General features: G+C 36.0%; 1 protein-coding gene across 4 annotated transcripts in view; it reads right to left on the reverse strand.

Annotated features, from left to right (window-relative positions):
* Positions 1-27663, reverse strand: part of MCU (mitochondrial calcium uniporter) — a 208081-nt gene that overhangs the window by 10354 nt on the left and 170064 nt on the right. For all 4 annotated transcript variants that reach the window (XM_030862565.2, XM_060286513.1, XM_060286512.1 and 1 more), the window contains exons 3-6: positions 15671-15841; positions 13970-14074; positions 5866-6026; positions 4144-4347 (exon numbers count right to left, since the gene is read on the reverse strand). In XM_030862565.2, coding sequence (XP_030718425.1) covers positions 4144-4347; positions 5866-6026; positions 13970-14074; positions 15671-15841 — 641 coding nt within the window. The remainder of the gene's footprint in view (positions 1-4143; positions 4348-5865; positions 6027-13969; positions 14075-15670; positions 15842-27663) is intronic.

The following is a 27663-nucleotide window of genomic DNA, read 5'->3' on the forward strand; positions in this document are numbered from 1 at the left end:
GCTATTACTAGGCCACTTACCTATCTTTGCTGAGGATGTAAATGTACACACTAATTCAATTTATTCAGATATATTCTATGCTTCCTCTTTTGGGCAACAAGCATTTACTAAGCGACTACATGCTAGACTCTCTTCTAGAAATTTGGTAATTTGATAATAAGTGAGAAGAGATACACATAGAGCTTGGTTATGAAGGAAAGAGAGTCAGAGAGGGAGAGTTTGATAACATAGGGAACACAAAAAATATACTGGCATAAGATTCTGGAAGGGGGTAATGGGATTAAGAACAGGTGGAAGAGCTAGCCCTGAGCAGGAAAATGCCACCTCTTACTTGAATTTAAGGAAATAGTGTGAAAGTAGGTATGGATACTATTAAACTCACAGGGTTTAGGAATTTGCAAGCTTGTATCTGTTAAGCTCAATTTTCCAGGAGAGGTAGGAGGCAAAGTTAAATGTGGGATGAGGAGCCTGATGTGAAGTCTTAGAATAACTAATGAGAGGGTTATGGGGGAAGAAAATCTAATTAGAAACACAAGCAGTGGTCCAATCCACACTATTACATGATTTTTCTCTAGCAATGTTCAGTAGCCTGGATATAGGATAAATGGCTAAATTTATCCAAGATTAGGAGTTTATAGAGTATATATGGTGGAAAGACAATGGAGCAGAGATTGAACAGAATGACAATATGGTCTAATTTCGACAGAAAAGGAAGCAACACACGAGGAAGGAAGGAAAAAAGTTGAGAGACGTCAGGAGCCTAAAGGTTTAGGCATACTAAATTATTAGGCATGCTAATTTTTATTCTAAGTAGGTCCTGAATGGCCACTGAAGTAGTTTGCTGGAGTAGAATATAAATGCTGGATGTTGGAATTGAGATGACAAAGGGTATTAAAGGCTAGGTCAGTGTTTCTTAACCTTTATTCATCATTGTTCCCTTAAGTTGCCTTTTTAGATATATTTTCCTTAATTGCCCCTCCTCCCCAAAGAAATTTTTTAAAACAATATTTAAATATTTATTTATTTATTTAGGTTGTGCCAGGTCTTAGCTGCAGCACGTGGGATCTTTGTTGTGGCATGCGGGCTTTTTAATTGCAGCATGCATGTAGGATCTAGTTCCCCCACCAGGGATCGAACACGGGCCCCCTGCATTGGGAGCGTGTAGTCTTACCCACTGGACCACCAGGGAAGTCCCTCAAAGAAGTTTCAACACCACAAATATACTGTGTATCTGTTTATCTGTTGTAATATCTAAGATGTTTTACTCCCCCAGAACCAATCACACCCTTGAGGGTGACCTCCCCTTTGTAGAAAACTCCTGGGCTAGGGGGCTGAATGGTGGTTCACATGCCTGCTGAAGTAACTTTGCTGAATGGCAATTCTTATTGTCAGGCTCCTTTTTCACATGATAGAAAATGGTACTCAGGTCTCACTGAAATATTAGTCAGTAAAATTCAATATTTCACTTGATTTTATGATGTCAAGGAACTTATCTTTTGAAAATTCTTTGGAACTTAATATACTTTTGGAATATATTTAGGTTGCTAATAAATGCTCATTGAACAGTTTAAATGCTGTTGAACAGGCATTTTGTTTCATGGGTGTTAATTATGGATACTGATATGGGGAAGAATATTTAACATGAGAAACTATTTACATTTTATTTGGTCAGTGTTTTCCTATTCACAAAAGACTAAATTGTTTACTACTGCTATTTTACAACTTGTCACTTGGGGGCAGCAAAAACGTTGAGGAATCACAGAAGTAGGACAGCATTTAAACAGTAGGACAGATAGGCACTGTATTAGGCATGGTAAGGAAATAAAAATTGAAAAAATCACCCGAACGCCTTGCCTCAAAAGATATCATAGTCTAGTAGAGGGGAAAAGACATTGAACATGAATAATTGTAATACAAGATGGCATAGGATAAGTGAAATGAGAGGCACAATGTGCTATAGGTATTCAGAAGAGGGATAGATCAAAGTTGGCTGCAGGGAAGTAGTCAAAGGTTCATGAAAAATAAGCATTTAAGTAAACCTTGAAATATGACAGGTAGCGATCTACAGGGAAAACCTTCCCAGTTAATAGAATGATATGAAGTAAGGAAGGAAGTGGTGAAAAACTCAGGGCATTTTGGGGGAAATACAGACTACACAGTTGCCCCTTGAACAACATGGGTTTGAACTGCAGAGGTCCACTTATATGCGGATTTTTTTCCATAGTAAATACTACAGCACTACACGATCTGCAGTTGGGTGAATCCCCAGATGTGCAATCATGGATTTGGAAAAACTATGGATACAGAGGAACCATGATATGGAGGGCTGACTTTAAGTTATTCATGGATTTTTTTACTTCACAGAGGGTTGACGCCCCTAACCCCCATTGTTCAAGGGTCAACTGTAATTTGATGTGTTTAAAATACCTAGTAAATACACAGAGGAGCTGAGAGACATTTGGAAAGGACAGCAACCAGTTATGAATATTGGGCTAAGGAGTCTGGATTTCAGTCTATAAAAGAATCCATTAAAGGGGTACATGAGGGACAGTGACAGGGCAGAGGAAGAGGGAAAGAAACACAGACAGACATATACACATATGCAAGCCATGTCCAGAGGTGTGGTTAGGTAAGATTGATTTGGCTGTCAGCTCTGTTCAGGTAGAGTGACGAACATGAGCCAGACAAGGGATTAGGTGCTAGAGACACTGGGCAAACAATAGCAGGACACGAACAGTTTACTGTCTCTTCTCCACTAGACATATTTGGGAGGCCCGGAAAGGTTAAATAACACCCTTGGGCTTTCATTTTCCTGCACAAAAATAGGCCTATGACCATTGGTCTAATGACAACAGAAACAAAATGCCTATGTTCAATAGCGGCCATATAAAAATATAAGAGAAGCAACTCTCAGCTTTCTTCTGATACCTAAGAAAATAGAAAAGGTTTCTCATATCTCTCAGCTATTTCAGATACTTTTTTTTTTTTTTTTTTGCGGTACGCGATCCTCTTACTGTTGTGGCCTCTCCCGTTGTGGAGCACAGGCTCCGGACGCGCAGGGTCAGCGGCCATGGCTCACAGGCCCAGCCGCTCCGCAGCATGTGGGATCTTCCCGGACCAGGGCACGAACCTGTGTCCCCTGCATCGGCAGGCGGACTCTCAACCACTGTGCCACCAGGGAAGCCCTCAAATACTTTTTATTCAAGGGAGCCTGGATCTGTGGTTGTATCACACATGGCAGTAATAAATAAGTGATAATAAATCCTTCATACTTCCTAAAGTGACCATTATGGATTTCCAAGCTACTAAAAATACAGCACTAACAATAAAAATTAGTTCTAGACACTGATATTTAAAATATGAGCCTTGGATGATAAAGAATAGAATAGTGATTAGATATCTAATTTTCACCTCTCTTCCACGAAGTAAAAACAACAACACACACCTATACTCCTAATATATTTAGAAGTAGCCCAGAGTTTAGTTTAACTATTTGATTAGTTATCACCAATTCTCCATTCCAAACATTCAATAAAACCCAAAAGCTTGGGACTTCCCTGGTGGTGCAGTGGATAAGGCTACGCGTTCCCAATGCAGGGGGTCCGGGTTCGATCCCTGGTCAGGGAACTAGATCCCACATGCATTCCGCAACTAAGACTGGGCACAAACAGATAAATAAATAAATAAAATTAAAAAATAAAACAACAACAATAAAAAAAACCAAAAGCTTGGGACTACACCATCTGACTGCTAAATTAATTACACAGTACATAAAAAGACAAGCCAACTGAGCAAGTTATCCTACAGCTGACCACTCTTCTCCTTTGCCTTCTTATTCTATATCTTACTATAATAGTTTTATGAATTTAATGGCTTATATGGCTCTCTTAATAGTCTGTTTGCTCCATGGGGGCCAAAGCCATGTCATATCTATCTATCTCTAGCACCCAGACCAGTGCCTGATACATAACTGGCATGCACATGCATGTGCACATATGTGTGTTTGTATGAGTGAGTGTGTATAAAGGATAAATGATTACTTCAAGGGAACTGGCCTTAGAAAGAAGATGAGAGAAAAGAGAACTACTTTGACAACCAACATTGTACTATCTCATGGAAAGTTACTTGAAGAGGAATTCTTACCTGGCGTGTCATTACAAAATATGCATACATTGCCATGGCACTTCCATAAGTGATGAAGTAGGTAACTGGCTCCATGATGTCCCAGGAATATTCCCACCAGGTAAGCCGGGCCAAAATGCCAAACTGCGTGGCCATGTAGGCAAGTCCACCCCATAGCACCAAAGTGGTCCTCTTCTCAGCTTTTCTGCTAATCTCAATTCGTACCTACAGGGCACACGTGACTGGTCAACTGTAAAGCATTTTGACATAGAACCAATTTTAAACTCTTATTTAAACTGTTCAATGTTCACTAAAGAAACAGGGCTTGTAATCAAGATATAAGTTAGTCTCAATTCTAGGAAATATAGTTTGTCTTCCTAAATAATATCTGTAGTTTTTACTGAGTACTATTTTATAGGCATAACATTTTTGATACACTTGTATTTTATGTTTCATCCTAGAAGTAGCTGAAAATATGGTGAAATTATGGGAGTGAATAAGTTAGTTTCAGCGGGTCTTTATCCAACCACAAGATTGCTTTCTTTGAAAGAGAGAAATAAAAACATGCCAATGTTCTCTCACTGTAGCGTACAAGATTTAATCTATCATTAGTTTTTTACTCAAAAGGTCTACTAGGGGCAAAACAGCACAGTGGGTCAGAGCATGGACTCTGGATTCAGAATGGCTGAGTTTAGGCCCTGATCTGCACATTACCATAACTTCATTAATGAGTTGTTCTGAGGATTAAATAAGAGAATACAAGTAAAATACTTAGGATAATTCCTAGCACATAGTAAATATTCAATAAGGGATGATAATTATTTTGCTATAATTGTTACATTAAAAAATGCTTTACATTTTGAAAATACCAGATTTAAATTTCATCCCCCTTCACAACATTTCCTCAAATTTAATTTAGCCAACATTTCTAATGGTCTTAAATTTAATGAAAACAACCTTGAGATACGTGTTCCTTACTTTTAAAGAAATCAGAAAAAGCACAGTATTAAGAGTATTTGTTCCCTTCCTTAATCTCTAATATAGTCTGGTTTCTTAAAATGGAAATACTTGTATTTTTATTAAAAAAAAAAAAGGATGACACACGTTCATTGTAAAACACTTACTAGGAAAGTATAAAGAAGAAAAATCATTCATAATCCTACTATTCTATTAGCATTTGGGAATATGTTCCGATTTTTTTCTTTGTATATATGTGTATGTGTGTGTGTGTGTGTGTGTGTGTGTTGTGTGTATGGCTATATGCATAATACACTTAAAAACTGGATCATAGTATGCACTAATATACACATTTTGTAATTTACTTTTCATAAAATATCATGAAGTGTTTTCTATAGAATATTAGATCTACATGATTGTTTTTAACAGTTGCATAATATTCCATATAATATTAATTCTTAAGTTGGCTAAAATGATTATCCACCTCACTTAGAACCCTTCTTGATCAGCAATTATTCCAATCTTTGTTGTAAAAGTAGTAAGTCTGGTTAAGGGCAGTATATTTAGATCTCAAAGCTCTATGTCCATTATCAAGGCTCCAAACTATTCCTTTTTAAGTCCTTTCTTAGCTTTAATCAGAAGCTTTTTATGATTCAGTTCCCAAAACTAGTGGACTAGTTTGATTGACACAATGCAATCACACAAAACTCGGAGGGGAAAAAAGCAAACATATATGCTCTGGAAAAAATACTGGTGAAGAGAAAAGTGTGAAATTTGAATCTGCACCTTTTCCAGGGGCGCCAGTTGTTCTTTGAGATCTTCTAATCTTTCGATAAGCTCCCTTTCCTTGTTTAACTGGTGCTGCTCGATGCACAAAGTAGTGTATAACTGCTGGACCAGTGTCTTTACATCGTTCAGTGTTGCTGCGTTTTCATAGCTTAAGAGGTCTGAAAGAAAAACATTACATTTAAAAAAAAAATATGCCTTAAATGAAGAGTTGCTATTCTTAGGGCTATTAGTGATAAGAACAAGGCAGATTCATCCACTATAGGGGTCCCACCTTCACTGAAGGAAAGGGATAGTTCCTTTTTAAAAAGGAAGAGTCTATAAATCCTACAAAGTAAGTTCATATTTGGGCAACTTGAAAATTTTGAAGCCAACATCCACCATTATATTCTTGGAAGTATAAGTGCTACAAATGAGGCTACGAGTAATAATAATCTTCATTAGATAAAGACAAAAAATTTAAAGTAATATGTCAAAAACTAGTAGAGAGGCTTAGAATTAATCTGATTATCATGCTTATTAAAATTCAGATCTAAAATTTATCTGTGGTCTTGCCATTTTAAGTGGTCATTTTTTCCCTTTAGTAACTAACACTTAAGGAAAAAATATACAGTATTTCAAATTTGCAAATACAAGGGTATAAATAAAAATACCATTATCCTAATAATCTTAGCCCCTATATACCTTCCCCCTAGCATATCAATTTTTATTTATTCCCGTTGGGCAAAGACATAGAATAGCTGTATGGGTCTCAATATCAAGCTTGAAACGGCATGAAGTTATGAGAATAACTAAAAAGGTAAAAGATTAAATAATTCTTTGATTCAATATCCTCTTCTGTGAGTAGCATGTGCTTCTAGAAATCTAAAAATTATGTTTTGAAAATTTAATAAAAAGTCAGCTGATCTCAGCTGTCAAATAACTTTTTAAAAAGCAACAGAAGTAAAGCTTTTGTTTTAGAATCTTATTAGCCTTAAATGTGACATTTTGTTAGCTACAGCAGAAGGTCAGCCTTTTTCTAAGTCAAAATAAGCCACAGTCAGAATTAGTCATGTGTGTATTTCAAATATTCTTCAAGGATGTCCTTTAGTACAGTTATCACAGAAATTCAATCAATAAAAAAATCCAAATAAGGGTAGCAAATTGGATTAGAGAAGAGCTGATATAGTAAAATGGGATATACCACCTAGCATTGTATCTTGCATGCTTCAATAAATGTGTGCTGCATTAATGGGAACAGATAAAAGCAAGAACACTTTGAGTTCTAGAAGTCGTCTATGTCAACAGAGTCTGCTTTGCACTAAAGTTGCAGCTCACATTCACATACGGTTCTACACTTTCCAAAGTTACAAAAAGAGAAAACTGCACTCTAGAATGTCATAGTGAAGTGGTAGAGTCCATGCCTCCTGACCCCCCAGGCCTGGAACTGAGTTATGAGGCTTTTACTTTATCAATATTAATATTTCTCCTGCAAGCTCAGTCCTCTTTCTTTCTTTTTTTATTATTTATTTTATTTTTTGCTGCGTTGGGTCTTTGTTGCTGCACGTGGGCTTTCTCTGGTTGCAGTGAGCGGGAGCTACTCTTTGTTGTGGTGCATGGGCTTCTCACTGCAGTGGCTTCTCTTGTTGTGGAGCACAGGCTCTAGGCGCGCAGGCTTCAGTAGTTGTGGCTCACGGGCTCTAGAGCGCAGGCTCAGTAGTTGTGGTGCACAGGCTTAGTTGCTCTGCAGCATGTGGGATCTTCCCGGACCAGGGCTCAAACCCGTGTCCCCTGCATTGGCAGGCAGATTCTTGACCACTGCGCCACCAGGGAAGTCCTCAATCCTCTTTCAAAAAGATAATTTTTTAGGTAGGTATAAATTATCTATGGTAAACAAAATTCTCTCGCATATATTATCCCATATTTATCCTCATGGCAGCATATAATCCACAATTTATAAATGAGGAATTTTGAGTCCTAGAGAGATAAGATGAACAAACATTTTTGTATTAGGTACTGATCTATTCACTAGAGAGGGGAAAAAATCAAATATGAGGTGGTTTCTCTCCTTAATGAGGTCTAATAATGATATTCACAAAGCTGCATGGCTAGCAGGGAGTGGGAAAAGATCTTCTGACTGGTAGTCCAATGACTTTTCTATTCCATGTCCTTTCTTTTTCCATTTCCACTTTCAATACCATAATTACACTGTATTTGCTTAGAAATCCAAGGAGGGAGAAAAGGAGGGGGGAAGGGAGGAAAGAAGGAAGCAAGCAAACAAACTAAACAGACCCTCTCCTCTTCCTTTTCCTAATGAAGCACATACACGTTAATGATCAAATATGTATAGACAATCATAACCTGAAAATCTATAAAATCTGAACTCAGGCTTGGTATTTGTTTTATAAAAGAGCTTCTATTAGAATGTCATTCATCGAAGACTTATTCTTTTAAAATTAATATTCATATTACAGGTTCTCCTGTGTAGAAAATTTATTTTTTATATCAGTCTCTTCTCTCATGGCTTCTTCTGTGTTTTATGTTATAGGTAGAAACATATTTCTCACTCCAAGTTTGTAAAACTATTTCTCTTTTGATTTTTTTCACTATGATAAATTATAAAATAAGCAGCTAAGTGAATGATAATATACATTCATACAATGTAACACATAGCAGCTGTGAAAAAGAATAAGGAATTCTTTATGTTCTGGTATTTTAAGATCTTCAGAATACACTGTTAGGTAAGAAAAGCAGTTTGGTGGTTTTATACCTTGACATCTAGTTAAACTGGAATTATGTTTCCCCATATATCCCAAATTCCCTGTATGGTTCTGAATTAGAGTTAGCCAAAACAGAGATTCAAGTGAGGTTTTAGAAGGCAGAAGTGAAGCAGAAGCCATCATGCTCTGAAGGTTGTCGTTAGTAGTGAGAGACAGATGCAGAGGTGCCTGGAGATGCCAGTGTGTGCCTGCTCTCCCTGGCTCTGCATCCAGCTCTTTTTTCTCAACTGCCACCTCTGATGATTAACAGCAAATCCACACCCACAGCCAGATGCAGCTTTCTAAAGCTGTGCTGTCCAAAACAGGAACTGTTTGCTGTGTGTGGCTATTTAAATTAATTAAAATGAAATAGAATTTAAAATTCAGTTTCTCAGCCATACTAGCCACATTTCAAGTGCTCAATAGGCACATGTGACTGATGGCTACCATATTGGACAGTGCAGAAATGGAACATTTTCATTGTCACAGAAAGTTCTATTTGATAACACTGTCCTAGGGATCTCTCTACCAGCCCTCCTTTGTTAATTTTTCTTATCCTAGTAGTTGGACGCACTTGAATTTCCAGGTTCCCTGGCAAGCTCTGATTTGTCCACATGTGCCATCACTTCAAACTTAGTAACTTTTCTCTGATCTTCCAGGCTCCCCTTTACAGACTCTTACTTCTTTACCTTCATCTACAACTGTACAAAGTCTCATTCCTATAATCTTTTATTCCACTTTATTCACATGCTTCTGCTTCCCCAACTGAACCCTGACCGACATGAACAGTATATGTATGATATGCTATTATTTGCATAAAAAGGGAAAAAAGATTATGCATTCACATTTGCTTATGAATGCACTGACTCTCTGATAGGAAACAAGAAACTAAGAACAATGCTTGCTGGTAAGAGGAGAAAAGGGTGGCTGTGAAACAGGGATGAGAAAATCTTTTCCCATATGTTCTTTGACTTTGGAAGTTGAACATTGTGAATGCATTATCATTCAAAACAAATAAAATTTAATGTGCTACAACATACATTCAAACAGCAATGAAAAGACTATAAAATGATAATTCATAGGAGATCAATCTCACAGATGTCCACTTCTAGACCTGGCTGAACAGAGAGTTGTTATCTTTCTGATCAGTAAAGCCCTGGTAAACTCAAGAGACTTAGCTTTATTTTGTTAGATTTTCTTGACAGGAAGAATATGCTTCCAAGGTATTGTCATGGTAGAGGAAAACAACAACCTCAAACCCTTGACCCTTAAAAATCTGCCCACCTATTTGGAGATGAAATTATAGGAAGAGAGAAGGTAAATCTGCTAATGGCTTAACAAAAACACTTCTGGATGATCCGTGTATGCTTCCCTAAAAATGCAATTAAGATGTTTATTAACGTTTCTTCACATGCCATCAGTGCCAGGATAATTAAGGTACACAAAGACAGGAAGATGTGCACAAATAATGGGGATTAAAAAGTCTTTTCAGCTACTATAATGGTTTGGGAAGGATTCTGGCTATCTGAGTCTCTGATAAGGTATTCATTATAGTTGGTATTTGGTTTGCCTGTTCAACATTTTCTCTCAATTACTTACATTATTAGGAGAGAAGCAAGGTCTCCAATATCCTCTGGATGGATAAATGGGGGAAAGGGCTTAGTGTTGCCAATCAAGATGAGTTTCCTTAGCACAAAAACTTTCAACGACCAGTGGTCACAGGGGAACCCAGCCATATACAGCTTTGGTAACCAAAAGAATGCAATGGAACTTGCAACTAGCCTTGCTGCTATGACCTGCCCCCTTGTTCCATTTCAGTTTTTTCCTGCCTCTTCCCTCCAATTTTGGCATTAGGTACAAGGGTTGTCAGTACTTAGGTATTCGTAATACCTATGACTGCCAATCCCACATAAACATCAAACATGGCTATATTAGATCCTATATGAATAAGCCCTCTATCCTCAGTGCCTGGTGAAGTATGTGAAGTTAAGGTTTACTGGTGCACAACATTCATAGAGCATTTTTAGTTCTAAAGTGCTATCCATGCACAAGGAAAAGAAAAATAGGAGAGAAAAGAGAAAATTAAAGGGGCGTAAGGAATGAGTAGAAAAAAACTGTGTCAAAACTTAAAACTATTCTGGAAAAGTTTTCCTTCATTAACTATTTTAACTTTTATTAGATAAAGTATATTTGTTCCATCTGCTTCATGTATATATAAAATCCTAGTGTTCTTCTCATTATCTAATACCCAAAACCTAGTGCCTTCAACTTCTTTTCTCCATTCAGCTTTTTCACTAAAAACAGTTACAATGTGGGGAAGAGTTTACTCATCTGTATGATCGGCATCCCTCTCAAATACAGAAATTCAACTGTCCTCTTACTCACCACAGCTGACAAACAGTGGTGACTTGGAGGAAGATAATATGATGGAAACAAAATGAAAAACTATCTTACGTTTATTTCAAAAGAAAAAAAGATTTTTTTTACTATGTTTTAAAAATGGAGGGAAAAGTGTTTATGAACTTAAAACAGTATTATTTAAGCTTCTGTGAAAAAAGTATATAATGACATAATTGCTCATTGACTAATAATAACAGAGCTGAGAGATTTGATGTCTAAATTTAAATATTAAAATGGTCTTTTAAAGTGTTATACTAATGCTACTATTGAGCTTACCAAATTTCATACTTCAAATTACAATTATCCCATGAATTATAGACTTCTGACGCTTGCAAACTTCACATTCTAATTGACTTCTAGGGAAGGTGGACAGATATCCCACAGTTCTGAGATACAGATAAAACAAAGAGTTGTAAGGCTGCCAAACTGATTACCAGAGAATCAAATATAATTTCTCCCCTTTTCAGTTTCTACCTTTACTTTCCCTATTCAACTTGAGAATAGCCTTATTTAAAAAATTAAAACTTTCATTTCTCTTTTAAAAACACAGCATTAGACAAGATGGTTAGAATTATTCATTGATTAAAATACCTCTAGTTTTTGACAACATAAATCTTTACTTTCCTGACTGTTATACTTTATATAAGAATATATTAGTCAACTTTTAATATTTTACTAATGCAGTAGAAAATCAAAATAGAATGAACTCCCTAGGAAATTCACATACACACATAAGGTCTATCCATGTTGTTGCAAATGGCAGGGTTTCCTTCTCTCTCATGGCTGAATAATATTTTAGATACACATACACACACACACACACACACACACACACACACACACACACACTACATCTTCTTTATCCATTCATCTGTAGATGGACACTTAGGTTGTTTCCATAGCTTGGCTATTGTGAATAATGCTGCAATGAACATGGGAGTATAGATATCTCTTTGAGATTCTGATTTCATTTCCTTTGGATATATACACCAAAGTGGAATTGCTGGATCATACAGTAGTTCTATGTTGGTCAAAGGGTACCAATTTTCCAATTATAAGATGAATAAGTTCTGGGAATCTAATGTACAGCATGGTGACTATAGTTAACAAAACTGTAATGTATACTTGAAAGTGGGTAAGAATGTAGATCTCAAGTGTTCTCATCAAAAAGAAATGGTAATTATGTGAGATGATGGAGGTATTAACTAATCCTGTTGTGGTAATCATTTCTCAACATATAAGTGTATCAAATCATCACACTGTATACTTTAAACTACACAGTGTTATATGTCAATTATATGTCAATAAAGCCAGAAAAAAATAAATTTAAAGAACAAAAAAAAAACTGAGTAAAATAAGGCCTGTACTTCTGTTATTTTAAAGAGAACATCTAGTCCAAGAATCAGGGAATAAAGAAGAAAAACATATTAGTATAGTTAATATATAGCTAACAATCCTTGGTCTACATGTTCAATTATTCCAACTTAATAAAATCTGATTCAGTAATGTCTTACTATTTAAAGGATTCTTTAACTCATTTAACTCGCTCAATATAGGATGACTACCTAAGTCAATGGGGTATACAAAAATCACAGTGCCTTCCCTCTGATCATTTGAAAAGAAAAGGAATGAAGAATTCAGAGAAGAGAATAATCACTTCTGGTTGGCTGGGAGTAAGAAAAAGAAAGAATGGGATCATGGAAGAGCCGACATTGATGATTTTGACCTGAGGAAATAGGAGGTTAGGAATAAAAGAAAAAGGCATCTTAGAGGAAAGGTGAGAAAACACTGAGATGGTAAAGGAAAGAGCAAAGGAACTAGAGGGTGGAGGAAAAGTAGGAATCTTTTAAGAGGAAAAGAGAAAAACTTTAAAGGTAGATGTGGACCAGATTTTGGAGGCATTCAATACTTAGGCTTTTACTTAGAACTTTTTCTACATTAGACACAATTCTCAAAAGCAGAATGGAAAATAACAAATGTCCTAGGAAGCTGATGGAGGGGGTGGTGGTGGTGGAAGGGGAATTAACGACAGCAGTGAGTGACAATGAACATCAAGGGCAAAGAGAGAAAGATGACCAAAAGAGACACACTTCAAAATGTTATTTTAGAGGGCTATTTAATAGCATCAGTACTGTGCAAAGCCATATTGGAGTGTGGGGTGAAAAGAAAAATCAGTAAAACTAACTTTGTCTTTATTTAAATTTTTGATATTTTGTTTATCATAGATTTTTTGCATTAACTTTGGTTTTTAAAAGTAGTTCATGAAAATATTTGATTACTGAGTTTTCTGGCACTGGAGGCAAATATCCCATTTTTCCGCATAAAAGCATATTCTCGTCCGAAGTTCCCAAGGACTATTATTGTACAATAGTTGACTTTCAAACTGCTAACCTTGAGCCATCAAAAAAGGGGGTTAATTCCTGTTACAAATGTTTAAGAGGACAGGGAATTCCATAATTTTTAAAAAAGATTCCCCCAGTGGGCTTCCCTGGTGGCACAGTGGTTGAGAGTCCGCCTGCCGATGCAGCGGATGCGGGTTCGTGCCCCGGTCCGGGAGGATCCCGCATGCCGCGGAGCAGTTGGTCCCGTGAGCCATGGCCGCTGAGCCTGCGTGTCCGGAGCCTGTCCTCCGCAACGGCAGAGGCCACAACAGTGAGAGGCCCGCGTACCACAAAAAAAAAAAAAAGATTCCCCCAGTAACGTTATTAAAATAATATGACTTTTAGCTTGTATGGAAGGAAGGAGTTTAAGTTATGTAGAACACTCATTTATGCGAAACAGTGACAAGAGCCGATAATAAAGCATTCTGGTGTCTATGTTTTAGTCAGTGTACTAGCGAAGTGCTACCTATATGTAAAACTTTGACTGCTCTTTGAATACTGTTTCTCAACTTTACCCAGGGGAAAAAAAGTTCCTTCCAAAAGCCGTCCTCACATTTCTCTGACCTTATCAAGGTTACTTGTTACCTCTCTTTGGTGGTCGTACATGATACGTTAAGTCATTAATGACCAGTTTAAAGTCGTCAAGGAGGAGGAGGTCTATTCCTGTTGAGGCAGCAACTCGAACGCCATCTGTGAAAATTTAAATGTGAAAATTTTAAGGTCATATGTCCATAATTATTCAAGAATGGTCAGGAAAAAAGCAATCCTCAAAATAGATTTTAAAATTATGTCTTCTCTTTTAAATTTCAGTTAACTTTTTGCCTTATCCCTAAATTCTATGCTAAACAAAGCTTATACTATCTGAGGCTTTTTGTTTTCATGGCAATCTTTTTGGTGAAGATTTAACAACGTGTTTTTCTGGAAGAACTTTATGAACAAGTGAAATAATTTCATAGATGTATAGCCGTCAGCTGGAAATCTAGGGTCACTGGGAGAGGTGCATGGATGTCTATGATGGAAGTTGGTTGAGTAAAACACCCAATGTTTTCTAATATATGGTACTTTGCAGTATAGCTACTGATTAGTTGCCAATAATCCAGTAGGGGCAGATGCTAGGTTTAGCAAAGTACACCAAGCTGATCTATTAATTACATTACAAGATGAGTTGAGAATTAAGAATATTTAAAATATTTAAACTACAGAAATGTGGCAAATTAGCAACAACTGAGTAAATCCAAGGGTAAATAGGTACTTACTGTACTAGGCTTTTACGTTTTTCTGTAGGTTTAAAATTTTTCAAAGTGAAAGTGGGAAAAATGTAAGGCGCTTAAAAAGTAAATAAATGAAATGGATATCATGTCAAATGGGAATTTTTAGTGCCTTATTTTATATTGTTTTCAAACCATATGTCTTCATTTTGTAAACATTTATGTGAAAGACCTAAGAAGATTTAAAAAGAAGGCGTAATATTTCATATCTTCAGAGATGATGGCTCAACTACTAGAAAAGTTTATTCTACACCTAAGGTAATGACAAAAGGTCTCAAAAGTATAAATGTGATTGATGGTTCATCTTTGCCCATGGCATTATATGTGAGGTGCTTTTGAATGAGATCCCTGTGTATATACCCTTGCTAAAACTGAGCAATCATATTCTGAAAATTGGGAGAAAAATCACTGTCTCTCTTGACATTTGCTAAGCAAAAGATTGTGTCCTAAAGTTAAGAGCATGGGATTCTTTTGCAGTGGTGTATGTGTGTGTGTGTGTGTGTAAAAACAATTTGGAGTGAAATGATGGGTGGGTGGGAATTAATAATGAAGGTGTATGCCCAGTAGTAGGATTGCTGGGTGGTATGGCAGTTCTATTTTTAGTTTTTTAAGGAACCTCCATACTGTTCTCCATAGTGGCTGTATCAATTTATATTCCCACCAACAGCATGGGAGGGTTCCCTTTTCTCCACACCCTCTCCAGCATTTATTGTTTCTTGATTTTTTTATAATGGCCATTCTGACTGGCGTGAGGTGATGCCTCATTGTAGTTTTGACTTGCATTTCTCTAATGATTAGTGATGTCGAGCATATTTTCATGTGCCTCTTGGCCATCTGTATGTCTTCCTTGGTGAAATGTCTATTTAATGGCCTATGTGGGAAAAGAACCTAAAAAAGAGTGGATATATGTAAATGTATAACTGATTCACTTTGCCGTACAGCAGAAACTAACACAACATTGTAAAGCAACTAGGCTCCAATAAAAATTAAAAAAAAAAAATAATGAAGGTGACTATACCTGGTGAATAGATTGCAACTCTGTCAATTCCCCGATCCTCTTCTTGTAGTTGTCGTAAAAACACACCAACAGAGTCTGAGATAGGTTTGAGTGTGAACTGGCAGCGTTCACGCCGGGATGGTAGCCTCACAGATATCACAGGTAACCCATTTTGATACACCACTGTCACATCTGAATGAAAAAGACCCATAACCATATGATAATTAGATTTCATTATAAGTTAAAGTGACATTATTAATCTTCTTAAATGGGGGTTTTTTATTATTAGTGTGGCTTAAAATGTTTTCTAAGGTTCAAGAATATGCCCTTTAGCTTTAGTTGAAGGTTATTCCAGGAAATGGCTTATGGAAGATCATATCTATCACACAACACTTCGCAGAAAAAAGAAAATATGCAAAGGATTATCTTTTAAGTGGGTCAAGGAGACGCTTTCCCAGGAATTTAAGGTAAAGTTCTTGGTATTGGTGAATACAAACCCTGAATCCATTTAGTAAATTTTTATTAAGTAGCCAGAGATTGCTGGGCCAAATTCTATACCCTGTAGGAGGTGGCTCTCGGGAGCCAGAGCTTTTTTAAGAATCTGTGGGGAATGACATGTGAAAGTACACTAATAAGTGAGACTTACTCAAGGATAATCAACTCATATTTCTGTAGTACATATAATATTATAACCAAGGTGCTTGATAAGTAAGCATTCTCTTATACAACTTGGACATATTATGATATAATAAAAAACAATTCCTTTTAAGTTCTCTTGAACATTTTCCTGAGGTTAGCAAGAGGCCAAAGCTCAACTTTTGGGATTTACTAACAAAACGTTATTAAGGGAACCATTATAATAAGCTACACAACTGAAAGGATTTTCTACAACAGAACGGCACAGAATTCCTTATTTCCTTATCTTGTTCCTTAACTGTCTTGATTTATAGAACCTTAGTCCCTAAAACAAATGCCAGAATAACTCTTTCAAAAAAATTTTCAAATGAATCTTTTAATAAATAAATTTTGAACCAGAATTTTTTACACAAGCAACCAAGCATTTAAAGATGATAATTTAGGGATTTCCCTGATGGCACAGTGGATAAGACTTCGTGCTCTCAATGCAGGGGGCCTGGGTTCAATCCCTGGTCAGGGAGCTAGATCCCACATGCATGCTGCAACTAAAAGTTCACATGCCACACTAAGGAGCCCATGTTCTGCAATTAAGGAGCCCACCTGCCACAACTAAGACCTGGTGCAACCAAATAAATAAATAAATATTAAAAAAAATAAATAAAGATGATAATTTATCACTAGTCTGTGAAAGGAAAACAGGGTTTAGAATCAAATCTGGTATGGAATCCAGCCAAAAATAATAAATAAATAAATTAAAAAAACCCACTTAGCATACTGCTTTAAGATGAGTGATGTTTCTTTTTAAAAAATGTTTTTAAATTTAATTAATTAATTAATTTTTGGCTGTGTTGGGTCTTCTTTGCAGCATGCGGGCTTTCTCTAGTTGCAGCGAGCAGGGGCTACTCTTCGTTGCGGTGTGCAGCCTGCTCATTGCGGTGGTTTCTCTTATTGCGGAGCACAGGCTCTAGGCGCCCGGGCTTCAGTAGTTGTGGCTCATGGGCTCTAGAGCACAGGCTCAGTAGTTGTGGCACACGGGCTTGGTTGCTCTGCGGCATGTGGGATCTTCCCAGACCAGGGCTCAAACCCTTGTCCCCTGTGTTGGCAGGCGGATTCTTAACCACTGCACCACCAGGGAAGTCCCTAATAATGTTTCTTTATTAGCTTTTTTTAAGACTCAAAAGATACACTCTATAAAGTTTTTAAGGATTCGTATCCCTCAAAATTGAAGAGCCGAGAGGAAACATACATAGAATAATAATGTTCTGGAGATTCTAAATGCATCAAACTTTTCATAGTTGTAGTCATTTACATCTTATTTCCTCGCCTGGTCTAGTAAATTATAATGCCTACAATGAATACAAAAGCCTCACACTACATTGTTCCGTGACTTAAATTTTAAAAGTAACCCTTATTGAAGCATAGTTTATAAATAACAATGTACACTCTTATTTTAAATGAACATTTGACGAATTTTGACATAATAATCAAGATAAAGAACATTTCCATTAGCCCCCCCAAATTCTCTTGATCCGATTCAAGTTAACCCCTGGGCAACTATTGATTGGATTTTTTCACCACAGATTATATTTAGTTTTTCTAGAGTTTTACACTACTGGAATCATACAGCATGTACTCTTTTGTATCTGGCTTCTTTCTTTCAGCATAATGATTCTGAGATTCACCAGTGTTGCTGCATGCATTAGTAGTTAATTTGTTTTTATTGCTGAGTAGCATTTAAAATTGTGGATACACCACAATTTGTTCAACCATTCACCTGTTGATTGACATGTGGATTGTTTCCAGTTTTGGACTACTATGAATAAACCTTTTATGATTATTTACTCACAAGTCTTTGTGTGGACATATGGTATACCTTTTCTCATCCTTTTACGTTTAACCTACCCACGTCTTTATATTTCAAGTGGGTTTCCTGCAGGCAGCATATGGTTGAGTCTTCCTATTTTATCCAATCTGTCTTTTAATTAAAGTGTGTATATCATTAGCATTTAATAAATTATAAATATTGTTGTGTATGTCTGCCACCTTGCTACTTTTCTTGACTCAACTCTTCTTTCTTCCACTTTTCTTCGATTCATGCCCTCTTTTAGATTAACTGAGTATTTTTTTTACTACATTTAATCTCTACTGTTGGCTTATTAACTGTACCTTTTCATGTTTTGGGGTTACTCTATAGCAGGTATTGCCAAATTTTTTCTGTTCAGGGTTAGACAGACATTAAATACTTTAGGCTTTGTAGGCCATAAGATCTCTGCTGCAACTTTAGACTCTGCACTGTGGTGCAAAAGCAGCCCTAGGCAGTATGTAAACGAATATGCATGGCTGTTTCAACAAACTTTATTTACAAAAATAAGGAGTGCACTGGACTTGGCCTACTGGGTTTGCTGAACCCTACTCAAGGGTTTACAATATACATCTTTAACTTATCACAGTTAACCTTCAAGTAATAGCATACCACTTTAGGTATAGTGTAGAGACCCTTACAACAATATACTTCTATTCCCCCTGTATTGTTCTATATTTTATTTCTACATGTTATAAACCACACATTATTTTTACTTTGATAACTGATTATACTTTAAAGAAATTTTAAAATGAGAAAAATGTCTTTTATATTTATACACATATTTACCCTCTGGTGTTCCTCATTGTTTCTGGTATAGATCCACATTTCCATTTGGTATCATCTTCCTTTTGTCTCAAGAGCTTCCTTAAACATTTCTTGTTGTGCAGATATGTTGACAATAAGTTCTCTCAGTTTTGGTAAAGTGAGAAAAAGTCTTTATTTCATCTTCAATTTTGAAAGACATTTTTGCTATGTAAAATATTCTAGGTTGGCTTTTTTTTTTCCTTTTAGTGCTCTAAAGAAATTCCCTTCTGGTTTGCACAGTATATGATAAATTTATGTACATTCTTATCTTTGTTCCTTTGTATGTGATATGTCTTTTTCCCTCTCACTGCTTTTAATATTTTCTCTTTATCATTGGTTTTCAGCAATCTGATTATAATGTTCCTTTCTATGGTTTTCTTTATGATTATTCTGTTTGGGAATTGTTAAATTTCTCAGCTCTGGGGGCTCATCGTTCTCATCAAATTTGGAAAAATTTTGGCCATTATTCAAATAGTTTTTATGTCTCCCACCCCTCTCCTTATGGAATTCCAATTACACTTATATTAGACCATGTGGTACTGTCACACAGGGCACTAAAACTCTGTTCATATTATTTTAGTTTTTCCCTCTCAGATTCATTTTGGATAGTTTTAATTGCTATGTATGTCAATGTCACTGATCTTTTCCTCTGTAGTGTTTAATCTGCTATTAATTCCATTTATATTGGTTTTCATTTCAGATATATTTTTCACCTCTAGAAGTTCCCTTTGTTTATTGTTCTATTTTCTATTTTTCTTCATATTATGCTTATGTTTTCTTCTCTCTCTCTGAATATAAGGGTCACATTTATAACTATTTTAAAATCCTCTGTTAATTCCATCATTTCTGTCATTTGTAGATCTGGTTCTATTGACTGATTCTGGCACCCCCACCCCCCACCCTGCAGCTTCTTCACATGCCTAGTAATTTTTGATGGGAGATTAGACATTGTGACTTTTACATTGCTGAATACCGGATCTTGTTGTATAGTTAAGTTGCTTGCATATTAGCTTGATCCTCTCAGGTCTTTTAAGACAGATCTAGAGAATCCTTTATTCTAGGGCCAATTTGGCCCCACTTCCAAGTTATGGTTCTTCTGGGAGTCTCTGCTGAATGTTCATGTATTCAGTGATGTCTCTCCTCTCTAGCTGCTGGGAAGTCAAATGATTTCTGGCCCTGAGTGAGCACTAAGAGTTATTCATTTTACAGCTTCTGGTAGTTGCTATTTCCTTGGAAGTTGTTATAGCCTGGCCTTGTGGTTTAGAATTTAACCAAACCCTCACGCTACAAGCTGAAGCAATGTAAGGTTAATTTCATTTGTTTCTCTTTTCTCAGACATCAAAGTCCTGTCTTGCCTACTGTCCAATGTTTAGAAACAGTATTTTCATGTATTCTGTCTGGTGTTCTAGCTGTTGACAGCAGGACAGCAATTCCCACAGCAGTTAATCCTTTGTGGATACATGATTTGAATTTTTACATAAAAACTAAAAAGAAGCAAAGTCAGAAATCTCTGTTTATTCCTTCCAAAAGGAGAGTCTGAGTTTCCTAAGGAAAAAGAGGCCAAAAATAGTAATATAAACTTAATACATAGCATGTACCACCTAAAGTTTTCAATATCTAAAGTAACTTGAAATTTTTTTCATTTTCTTTCTCATTTTTAAAAGAATCCTTAGCAATCCATTGTTTCCGTAAGGTCAGAGCCAGCAACATAAATATCCCTATTAGTTCTATAAGCAGTAATGATGATGGGGTCATAAAATTAGGTGATTAACTTGTCTACCTGGTGCTTTCTTCCCTCCAATCCAGTCTTCTTTCTATTGATATATGCAAAAATATTCACACACAGATTTCAAGAAGTAGACAGAGTTGGATTTAAATAAAAGATAGGAATCTGTGAATCTTAAACACATAAAGTATGGAAGATTTCACTAATACATCAATTTCACAGGAAAGTGCTTAGGGGTTACTGTTTTTAAATAACTGAGACAAAGTCAACAGATAAAATTAAGGTCTTTATCACTCAGTTTAACTTTTTCCTTTAAAGATTATGAAGCCTTTAAAAGGAATTAAATATGAAAGCTTTGAGAAACTCTGCATGGATAGCACATTTCAGAACTGACAAACCTTTATTACAATACTGCTTTTGAAATAAATCCCCAGGTCTCCTTCTTTCCCACACACTAGATTGTAATGCAAATGTTAGATTTCTTGTTTTGCAACCAAAGAATAACAATTACCATAGTTCCTCAAGTTTAACAATATAAAAAATTGCTGTTGGTTGTAGTGAAGTCACAATGGGAATTTACAAGCTAATGACAGCTGTCAGCTACTATTCTCTAGAGATAAATACTCTTTTTAAGTGTAAATTGCATCAAGTAACTTTTTGGTTGGTTAAAAAAAATCTTTTGCTTTGATTTCCATTTCAATAAGTAAGAAATAATCTAAGTATGTTCTATAGCAGTGTGGTTCAAAGAAACCTAGAAATTATGGGGCATCCCATACAAATACTGAGAGACAGAATATGACAACTGATTTAGGAATAAAAAGTAAAGACAAGGAATTTTCCTGAGTAAGAAGAGAAGTGCAAGGACAACAGACACATGGGGTTGAAGAAGTAATATATTTAAAAAAAAAAAAAAAAAGCTTTGGAGCATTAGGTGTAGAAAAAGTCATATAATACAAATGCTTGTTATTTAGCCAACTGTTAAAAACTCAGAGTAGGAAAATTAGTTGGTGCTCAAAATAATTAGTAAAATCTCCTCTAAAATATATCATTTTATGAACACTGTTACTGAACACAAATTCATGTGCCTGATGCACAGTGAGGCCAAACAAACCAAAACGTCAGAGTATGAAGCAGAGAAAGGTTTATTGCAGGGCCAGTCAAGGAGAATGGGTGGCTTGTGCTCAAAAATCCCAAACTCCCCAATGATTTTGGGGGAGAAGTTTTTATAGGCAAAGTTTGGTGTGAGGGCTGCAGGGTTTGTGACTTTCTTCTGATTGGTTGGTGTTGAGGTAACAGGGCAGTGCCCCAGGAATCATGTGCCCAGCCTGAAGTTACCATCTTCCACCTGGGTCGGGGCCTTAGTTCCTGCAGAAGAACTCAAAGATACTATCATATATATTCCTTGAGGAGGAACCAGGACCCTGCCCCAAGGCTGCACTATTGCTTCTTAACTGTTCCTCCCTTGTTTCTGCATTCCCTCCCCTCCCTGATTAGCAACTGTTTGAATCAGCCCTTTGGAACTCAGGGAAGGCTGAGGCTGAATGAAGCCCATTTTCTACAAACAAGAAACAGGGACACAGAAAGGACTTGTACCCAGGAGCCCCACAGGGTCCTGCTTGGTTTCAACATGACTGTATATCTCTTAAGGACTTATTATGAACGGGAACTGGTACAATAAGGAAGCACATTTAGGGTGTTTTCTGCAGAGATACTTTGAACTGAACTTTATATTATATGATGGATGATTCCAGTGGTTTATGATCTTGCCATCATCTGTTTCTTTTCTTTCCCTTTTCTGTTCTATTCTGCATCAAGAATGTGAAATACAATAATAGAATTTTAGTGTTGGAAGGGTCAGAGAAATCATACAGACTAAGCCCTTCTTCTACAGCTAAGAACAATAAAGTCCAGCAAGGTTAGATGAAGTTCCTAAGATCCACCCATGTTGTCCCACATGGCAAGACGTCCTCCTTTTATACAGCTGAGTAATATGCTCTTGTACATATATACCACCTCTTGTTTATCCATTCATCTACCTATGGACACATAGGTTGTGTCAATATCTTGGATATTGTAAATAATGCTACAATGAACACAGGGAAAAATACCTGGAAGTAGAATTGCTTAATCATATAGTAGTTCTATTTTTAATTTTTTGAGGAACCTCCATACTGTTTTCCATAGTGGCTACACCAGTTTATCAATACATTCCCACCAACAGTGCATGAGGTTTCCCTTTTCTTCACATCCTCCCCAAAACTTGTTATTTCTAGTCTTTTTGATAATAGCCATTCTGACAGGTGTGAATGATATCTCATTGTAGTTTTGATTTAAATTTTCCTGATGATTAGTGATATTGAGCACATTTTCATGTGTCTGTTGGCCATCTGTTTGTCTTCTTTGGAAAAATGTCTCTTCAGGTCCTTTGCCCATTTTTCAATCAGGTTGTTTGTTTCTTTGATGTTGAGTTGTATGAGTTCTTTATATAATTTGGACGTTAACCTCTTATCAGATATATCATTTGCAAATATCTTCTCCTATTCAATAGGGTGCCTTTTCATTTTGTTGATAGTTTCCTTTGCTGTGCAAAAGCTTTTTAGTTTGATGTGGCCCCATCTGTTTATTTTTGCTTTTGTTTACCTTCCCTGAGATGTATCCAAAAAATATTGCTAAGACCTATGTCAAAGAGTGTACTGCCTATGTTTTCTCCTAGGAGTTTTATGGTTTCAGGTCTTATATTTAAGTCTTTAACCCATTTTGAGTTTATTTTTGTATATGGTGTGAGAAAGTAGTCCATTTTGATTCTCTGGCATTTGGCTGTCCAGTTTTTCCAACATCATTTATTGAAGAGGCTGTCTTTTCCCCATTGTATATTCTTGCCTCCTTTGTTTTAGATTAATTGACCATGTAAGTGTGGGTTTATTTCTGCAATCTCTATTCTGGTCCATTGATCAATGTGTCTGTTTTTGTGCCAGTACCACACTATTTTGATATGGTAGCTTTGTAGTATAGTCTGAAACCAGGGAATACAATACCTCCAGCTTTGTTCTTCTTTCTCAAGATTCTTTTGGCTATTCGGGGTCTTTTGTGTTTCCATACAAAGTTTGGGGTTATTTGTTCCAGTTCTGTGAAAAATGCCGTTGGTATTTTGATAGGGATTGTGAATTTATAGATTGCCTTGGGGAGTATGATCATTTTAACAAGATTAATTCTTCCAATACATGAGCATGGTATATCTTTCCATTTGTTCGTGTCATCTTGGATTTCTTTCATCAATGTCTTACAGTTGTCTAAGTACAAGTATTTACCTCCTTGGTTAGATTTATTCCTAGGTATTTTATTGTTTTTGATACAATTGTAAATGAGATTGTTTTCTTAATTTCTCTTCCTGATAGTTCATTGTTAGTTTATCGAAACATAAGTTTTTTTTTTTTTTTTTGGCCGCACCATGCGCCTTCCAGGATCTTAGTTCCCCAACCAGGGATCAAACCCGTGCCCCCGCAGTGGAAGTGCAGAGTCCTAACCACTGGACCACCAGAGAATTCCTGCAAGAGATTTCTATATATTAATTTTGTACCCTGAAATTTAACTGAATTCATTTATTAGTTCTAATAGCTTTTTGGAGGCATGTTTTAGTTTCTGATATAAATTAGGCTAACTTTTTTTTCTTTTAGACCTGTTTCACATTTTACTCCTTATGCCATCTGAAATATACTTTTGTGAAATAACAAATCAATTGTAACACCACCATTGACTCTGCCCCTTCTCCTGATTTTCAAAGCTAATTCTATCACATGTCACATTTCCATATATGCAAGGTTTCTCTAATCTGATCCTACAATCTTTCCTGTACCGATACTCCACTGTTTTGATTATTATGGTTTTAAAAGTACATCTTAATATGTGGTTTAGGTAAATCTTTCCCCCCCTTTCTACTCCAAATTTATGTTAAGTATTTGTATAGTTTTAGTCTTTCATATGAATTTTTGAATAAGTTCATCAGCTCCTATTGAGGTTCATATTAGCACTGTAGTGAGTTTATAAATTTATGTGAGGGAAACTGACAATTGTTACAATGTTGTCCTCATATTCATTAACATATTATAACTCTGCATTTATTTCTATCTTTTTTTAGGTCCTTCAATAAAGTTTATTCTTCTCAATAAATGCTTTACAGATTTTTTAATTAGTTTTCACTCATAGATACTTTTAAATAATTTATTTTTAATATTCACTTCTCTGTTCATAAATATAATTCCAAAAGTCCATATCCTTTTTCATTAAATTATGATATATTAGACAAAACATAAGATTATCATTTTAATAGAATAAATTAAATATTATTTAGGTGATAGTAAGGCCCTTCCTTATACATTAAGGCAAAAACATCCTCAAATTTACTTAGATATGTAAAATAGATGATTTAAAATTTCTTTAAATTATTCATAGTATATTAAAAATGCTAAATCTGTCACATACTATCATTTGAAGAACACTCATTTTGAAAAGCAGGTAAATATTTATGTAAAAAATATCTTTTTACATCAGTATAAGAAAGCCCAATTATAGAATCATAACTTTAGTAGTTTGATAAATCCAGCCATTTGGGTCCTTCCAACTGGTAGTATAAATGAACTTAGTGAAATCAGCTATATATTTCATTGTGAACCTAAGGTGAATTAGTATTTGTACAACTGAACCTCTCTCTGTAGAACTATGTAAAAACATTTGTGTGAAGTTATTACGAGGCTTAAATGATAAAAGTTGTGAAAAGACTTAAAGTTATAAATCTTTTTAAAATGCATGGTGTTATTGGTTTTATGTTAAATAGTAGTACAACCTATGTACCTTTCATTAAATCTGGTTCTTTTAAAATCTGTTTATGAAGATAATTAATCTCTCATAAATGTCAAAAGCATTTGTGCTAAGTAAAAGGTCATCCTCTTCCTTCCTTCCGTTCATCTACTCATTCTACTGAGAATTAACTATTTTATTTTGCTTTTGTAAAAATAAAATCCTGTCCTAATATAGTGCTCTAACATATTTTTCTTTCTACGAATAATGCTTTTGGGACTTCCCTGGTGGTGCAGTGGGTAAGAATCCGCCTGCCAATACAGGGGACATGGGTTCGAGCCTTGGTCTGGGAAGATCCCACATGCTGCAGAGCAACTAAGCCCATGTGTCACAACTACTGAGACTGCACTCTAGAGCCCACGAGCCACAACTACTGAGCCTGAGTGCCACAACTACTGAAGCTCGCATGGCTAGAACCCGTGCTCCGCAGCAAGAGAAGCCACCACAATGAGAAGCCCATGCACCGCAATGAAGAATAGCCCCCCACTCACTACAACTAAAGAAAATCTGCACTTGGCAATGAAGACGCAATGCAGCCAAAATAAATAATATTTAAACAAACAAAAAAGAATAATGCTTTTTATGGTGCTGCTTTGAAAGTAACTTCATTAAACCTTGACCCTTGGTCCACTTTAATTTCTGGGTGGTAAAAAGTTGAATATAATCCTAAAGTACAGAGAGTGAAGTACAGTAGAAGAATGATGGATTTTGGAATCTCAGATTTAGTAGTACTGAAGTTCTACCACAGGAGACACCTTGAATACATGAGCCCATTACTGAATATAACTTTACCTCCGTTTCCTTACCTATAATGCAGAGAGTCTAATACCTCAGAAGGCTGCTTAGGAGATTCAATGAGAAAATGGAAAAACGCTTGCCTTAATAGTTTTTCTTGCTTTTTCTAAAATCTACAGTCTTAAAACCCAAAGCCTAAAATCATATAAGTTTCCGTGAGAAAATTTCCAATCATGCCTTTAAACCCCAAGAGAACAAAAATGACTTGTTTCACTGAGGGCAACAAGGGGAAGAAAAGCTTAAGTTATACAAACAAATTCCATGTGCCTAGGTATTTTTGGATAATAGACCTCCTTGAGAACCTGAAGAAGGTATGGATTCCCTTCTTAGACCTACTTCCTGAAAAAATTCAAAACGATTTATACATAAAAATTTTAGATACAATCATTTTGTTGCATTGGAAAATGATTTCCTTCATATTACCTGCTATGGACTGAATTTTGATCTCCCAAAATTTGTATTTTGAAGCTCGAATTCCCCCATGTGACTATCTGGAGATAGTGTCTTTAAGAGGTAATTAAGGTTAAAGGAGAAGATAAGGGTGGGGCTCTAATCTGATAGGACAATGGCTTTACAGGAGGAGTAAGAGCTTTCCCCAGCCCCCACCATGTGGGGACACAGTGAGAAGGTGGTCATCTGCAAGCTAGGAATAGTTCTTACCAGAGCCTAACCATGCTGGCACCCTGATCTTGGACTTCTAGTCTCGAAAACTGTGAGAAAATAAAATTTTGTTGTTTAAGCCACCCAGTCTACAGTATTTTGTTATGAGCAGACTACTGCATTGAAGTATTTTAAAAATAAATGTTTACAAAAACTGAAGCATTTTACCTCATTTTAAATCAAAATTAACAGCCATTTTCTGTTGTTTCTTTTTTTTTTAAGAAATAAAACAAAAATTTACAAATTAAAACAGAAAATAAACTTTAATTCTATATAAAAGAACATTTCAATTACAAGGCTGCTATTGTTTGGCTTGAATAAAGAAGTCACATAATGGCCTGGTTTTGGAACATGATAACTTGGACATTATCTTTGATATCTAAAAAGGTTGTACCTTTCTGTTTTGATGAAAAGAAGTTGTAAAAACTCTGAGACTCTGGGAAAGGTATGTGGTAACAAACATAATCACAGCTCTCATAGTTCACTTCACCAGATGATGCTTGGCTAGGCATATGCAAGGAACCAAAGATTTTTCTAAGACTTAGAATTGAATTCATATCACTCACTGTTTTTATGCAATATCAATAGTGAAACGATTGGAAATACGAGTTCCAGTTTTAAGGTTTCTGAGTGGAGGTAATCTTAGAGCTCTAAGGTTTTTCTAATTCTTGTAGA

The sequence above is a fragment of the Globicephala melas genome, chromosome 16 (genome assembly GCF_963455315.2).
Source record: "Globicephala melas chromosome 16, mGloMel1.2, whole genome shotgun sequence".
In the NCBI taxonomy this organism is placed as follows: Eukaryota; Metazoa; Chordata; class Mammalia; order Artiodactyla; family Delphinidae; genus Globicephala; species Globicephala melas.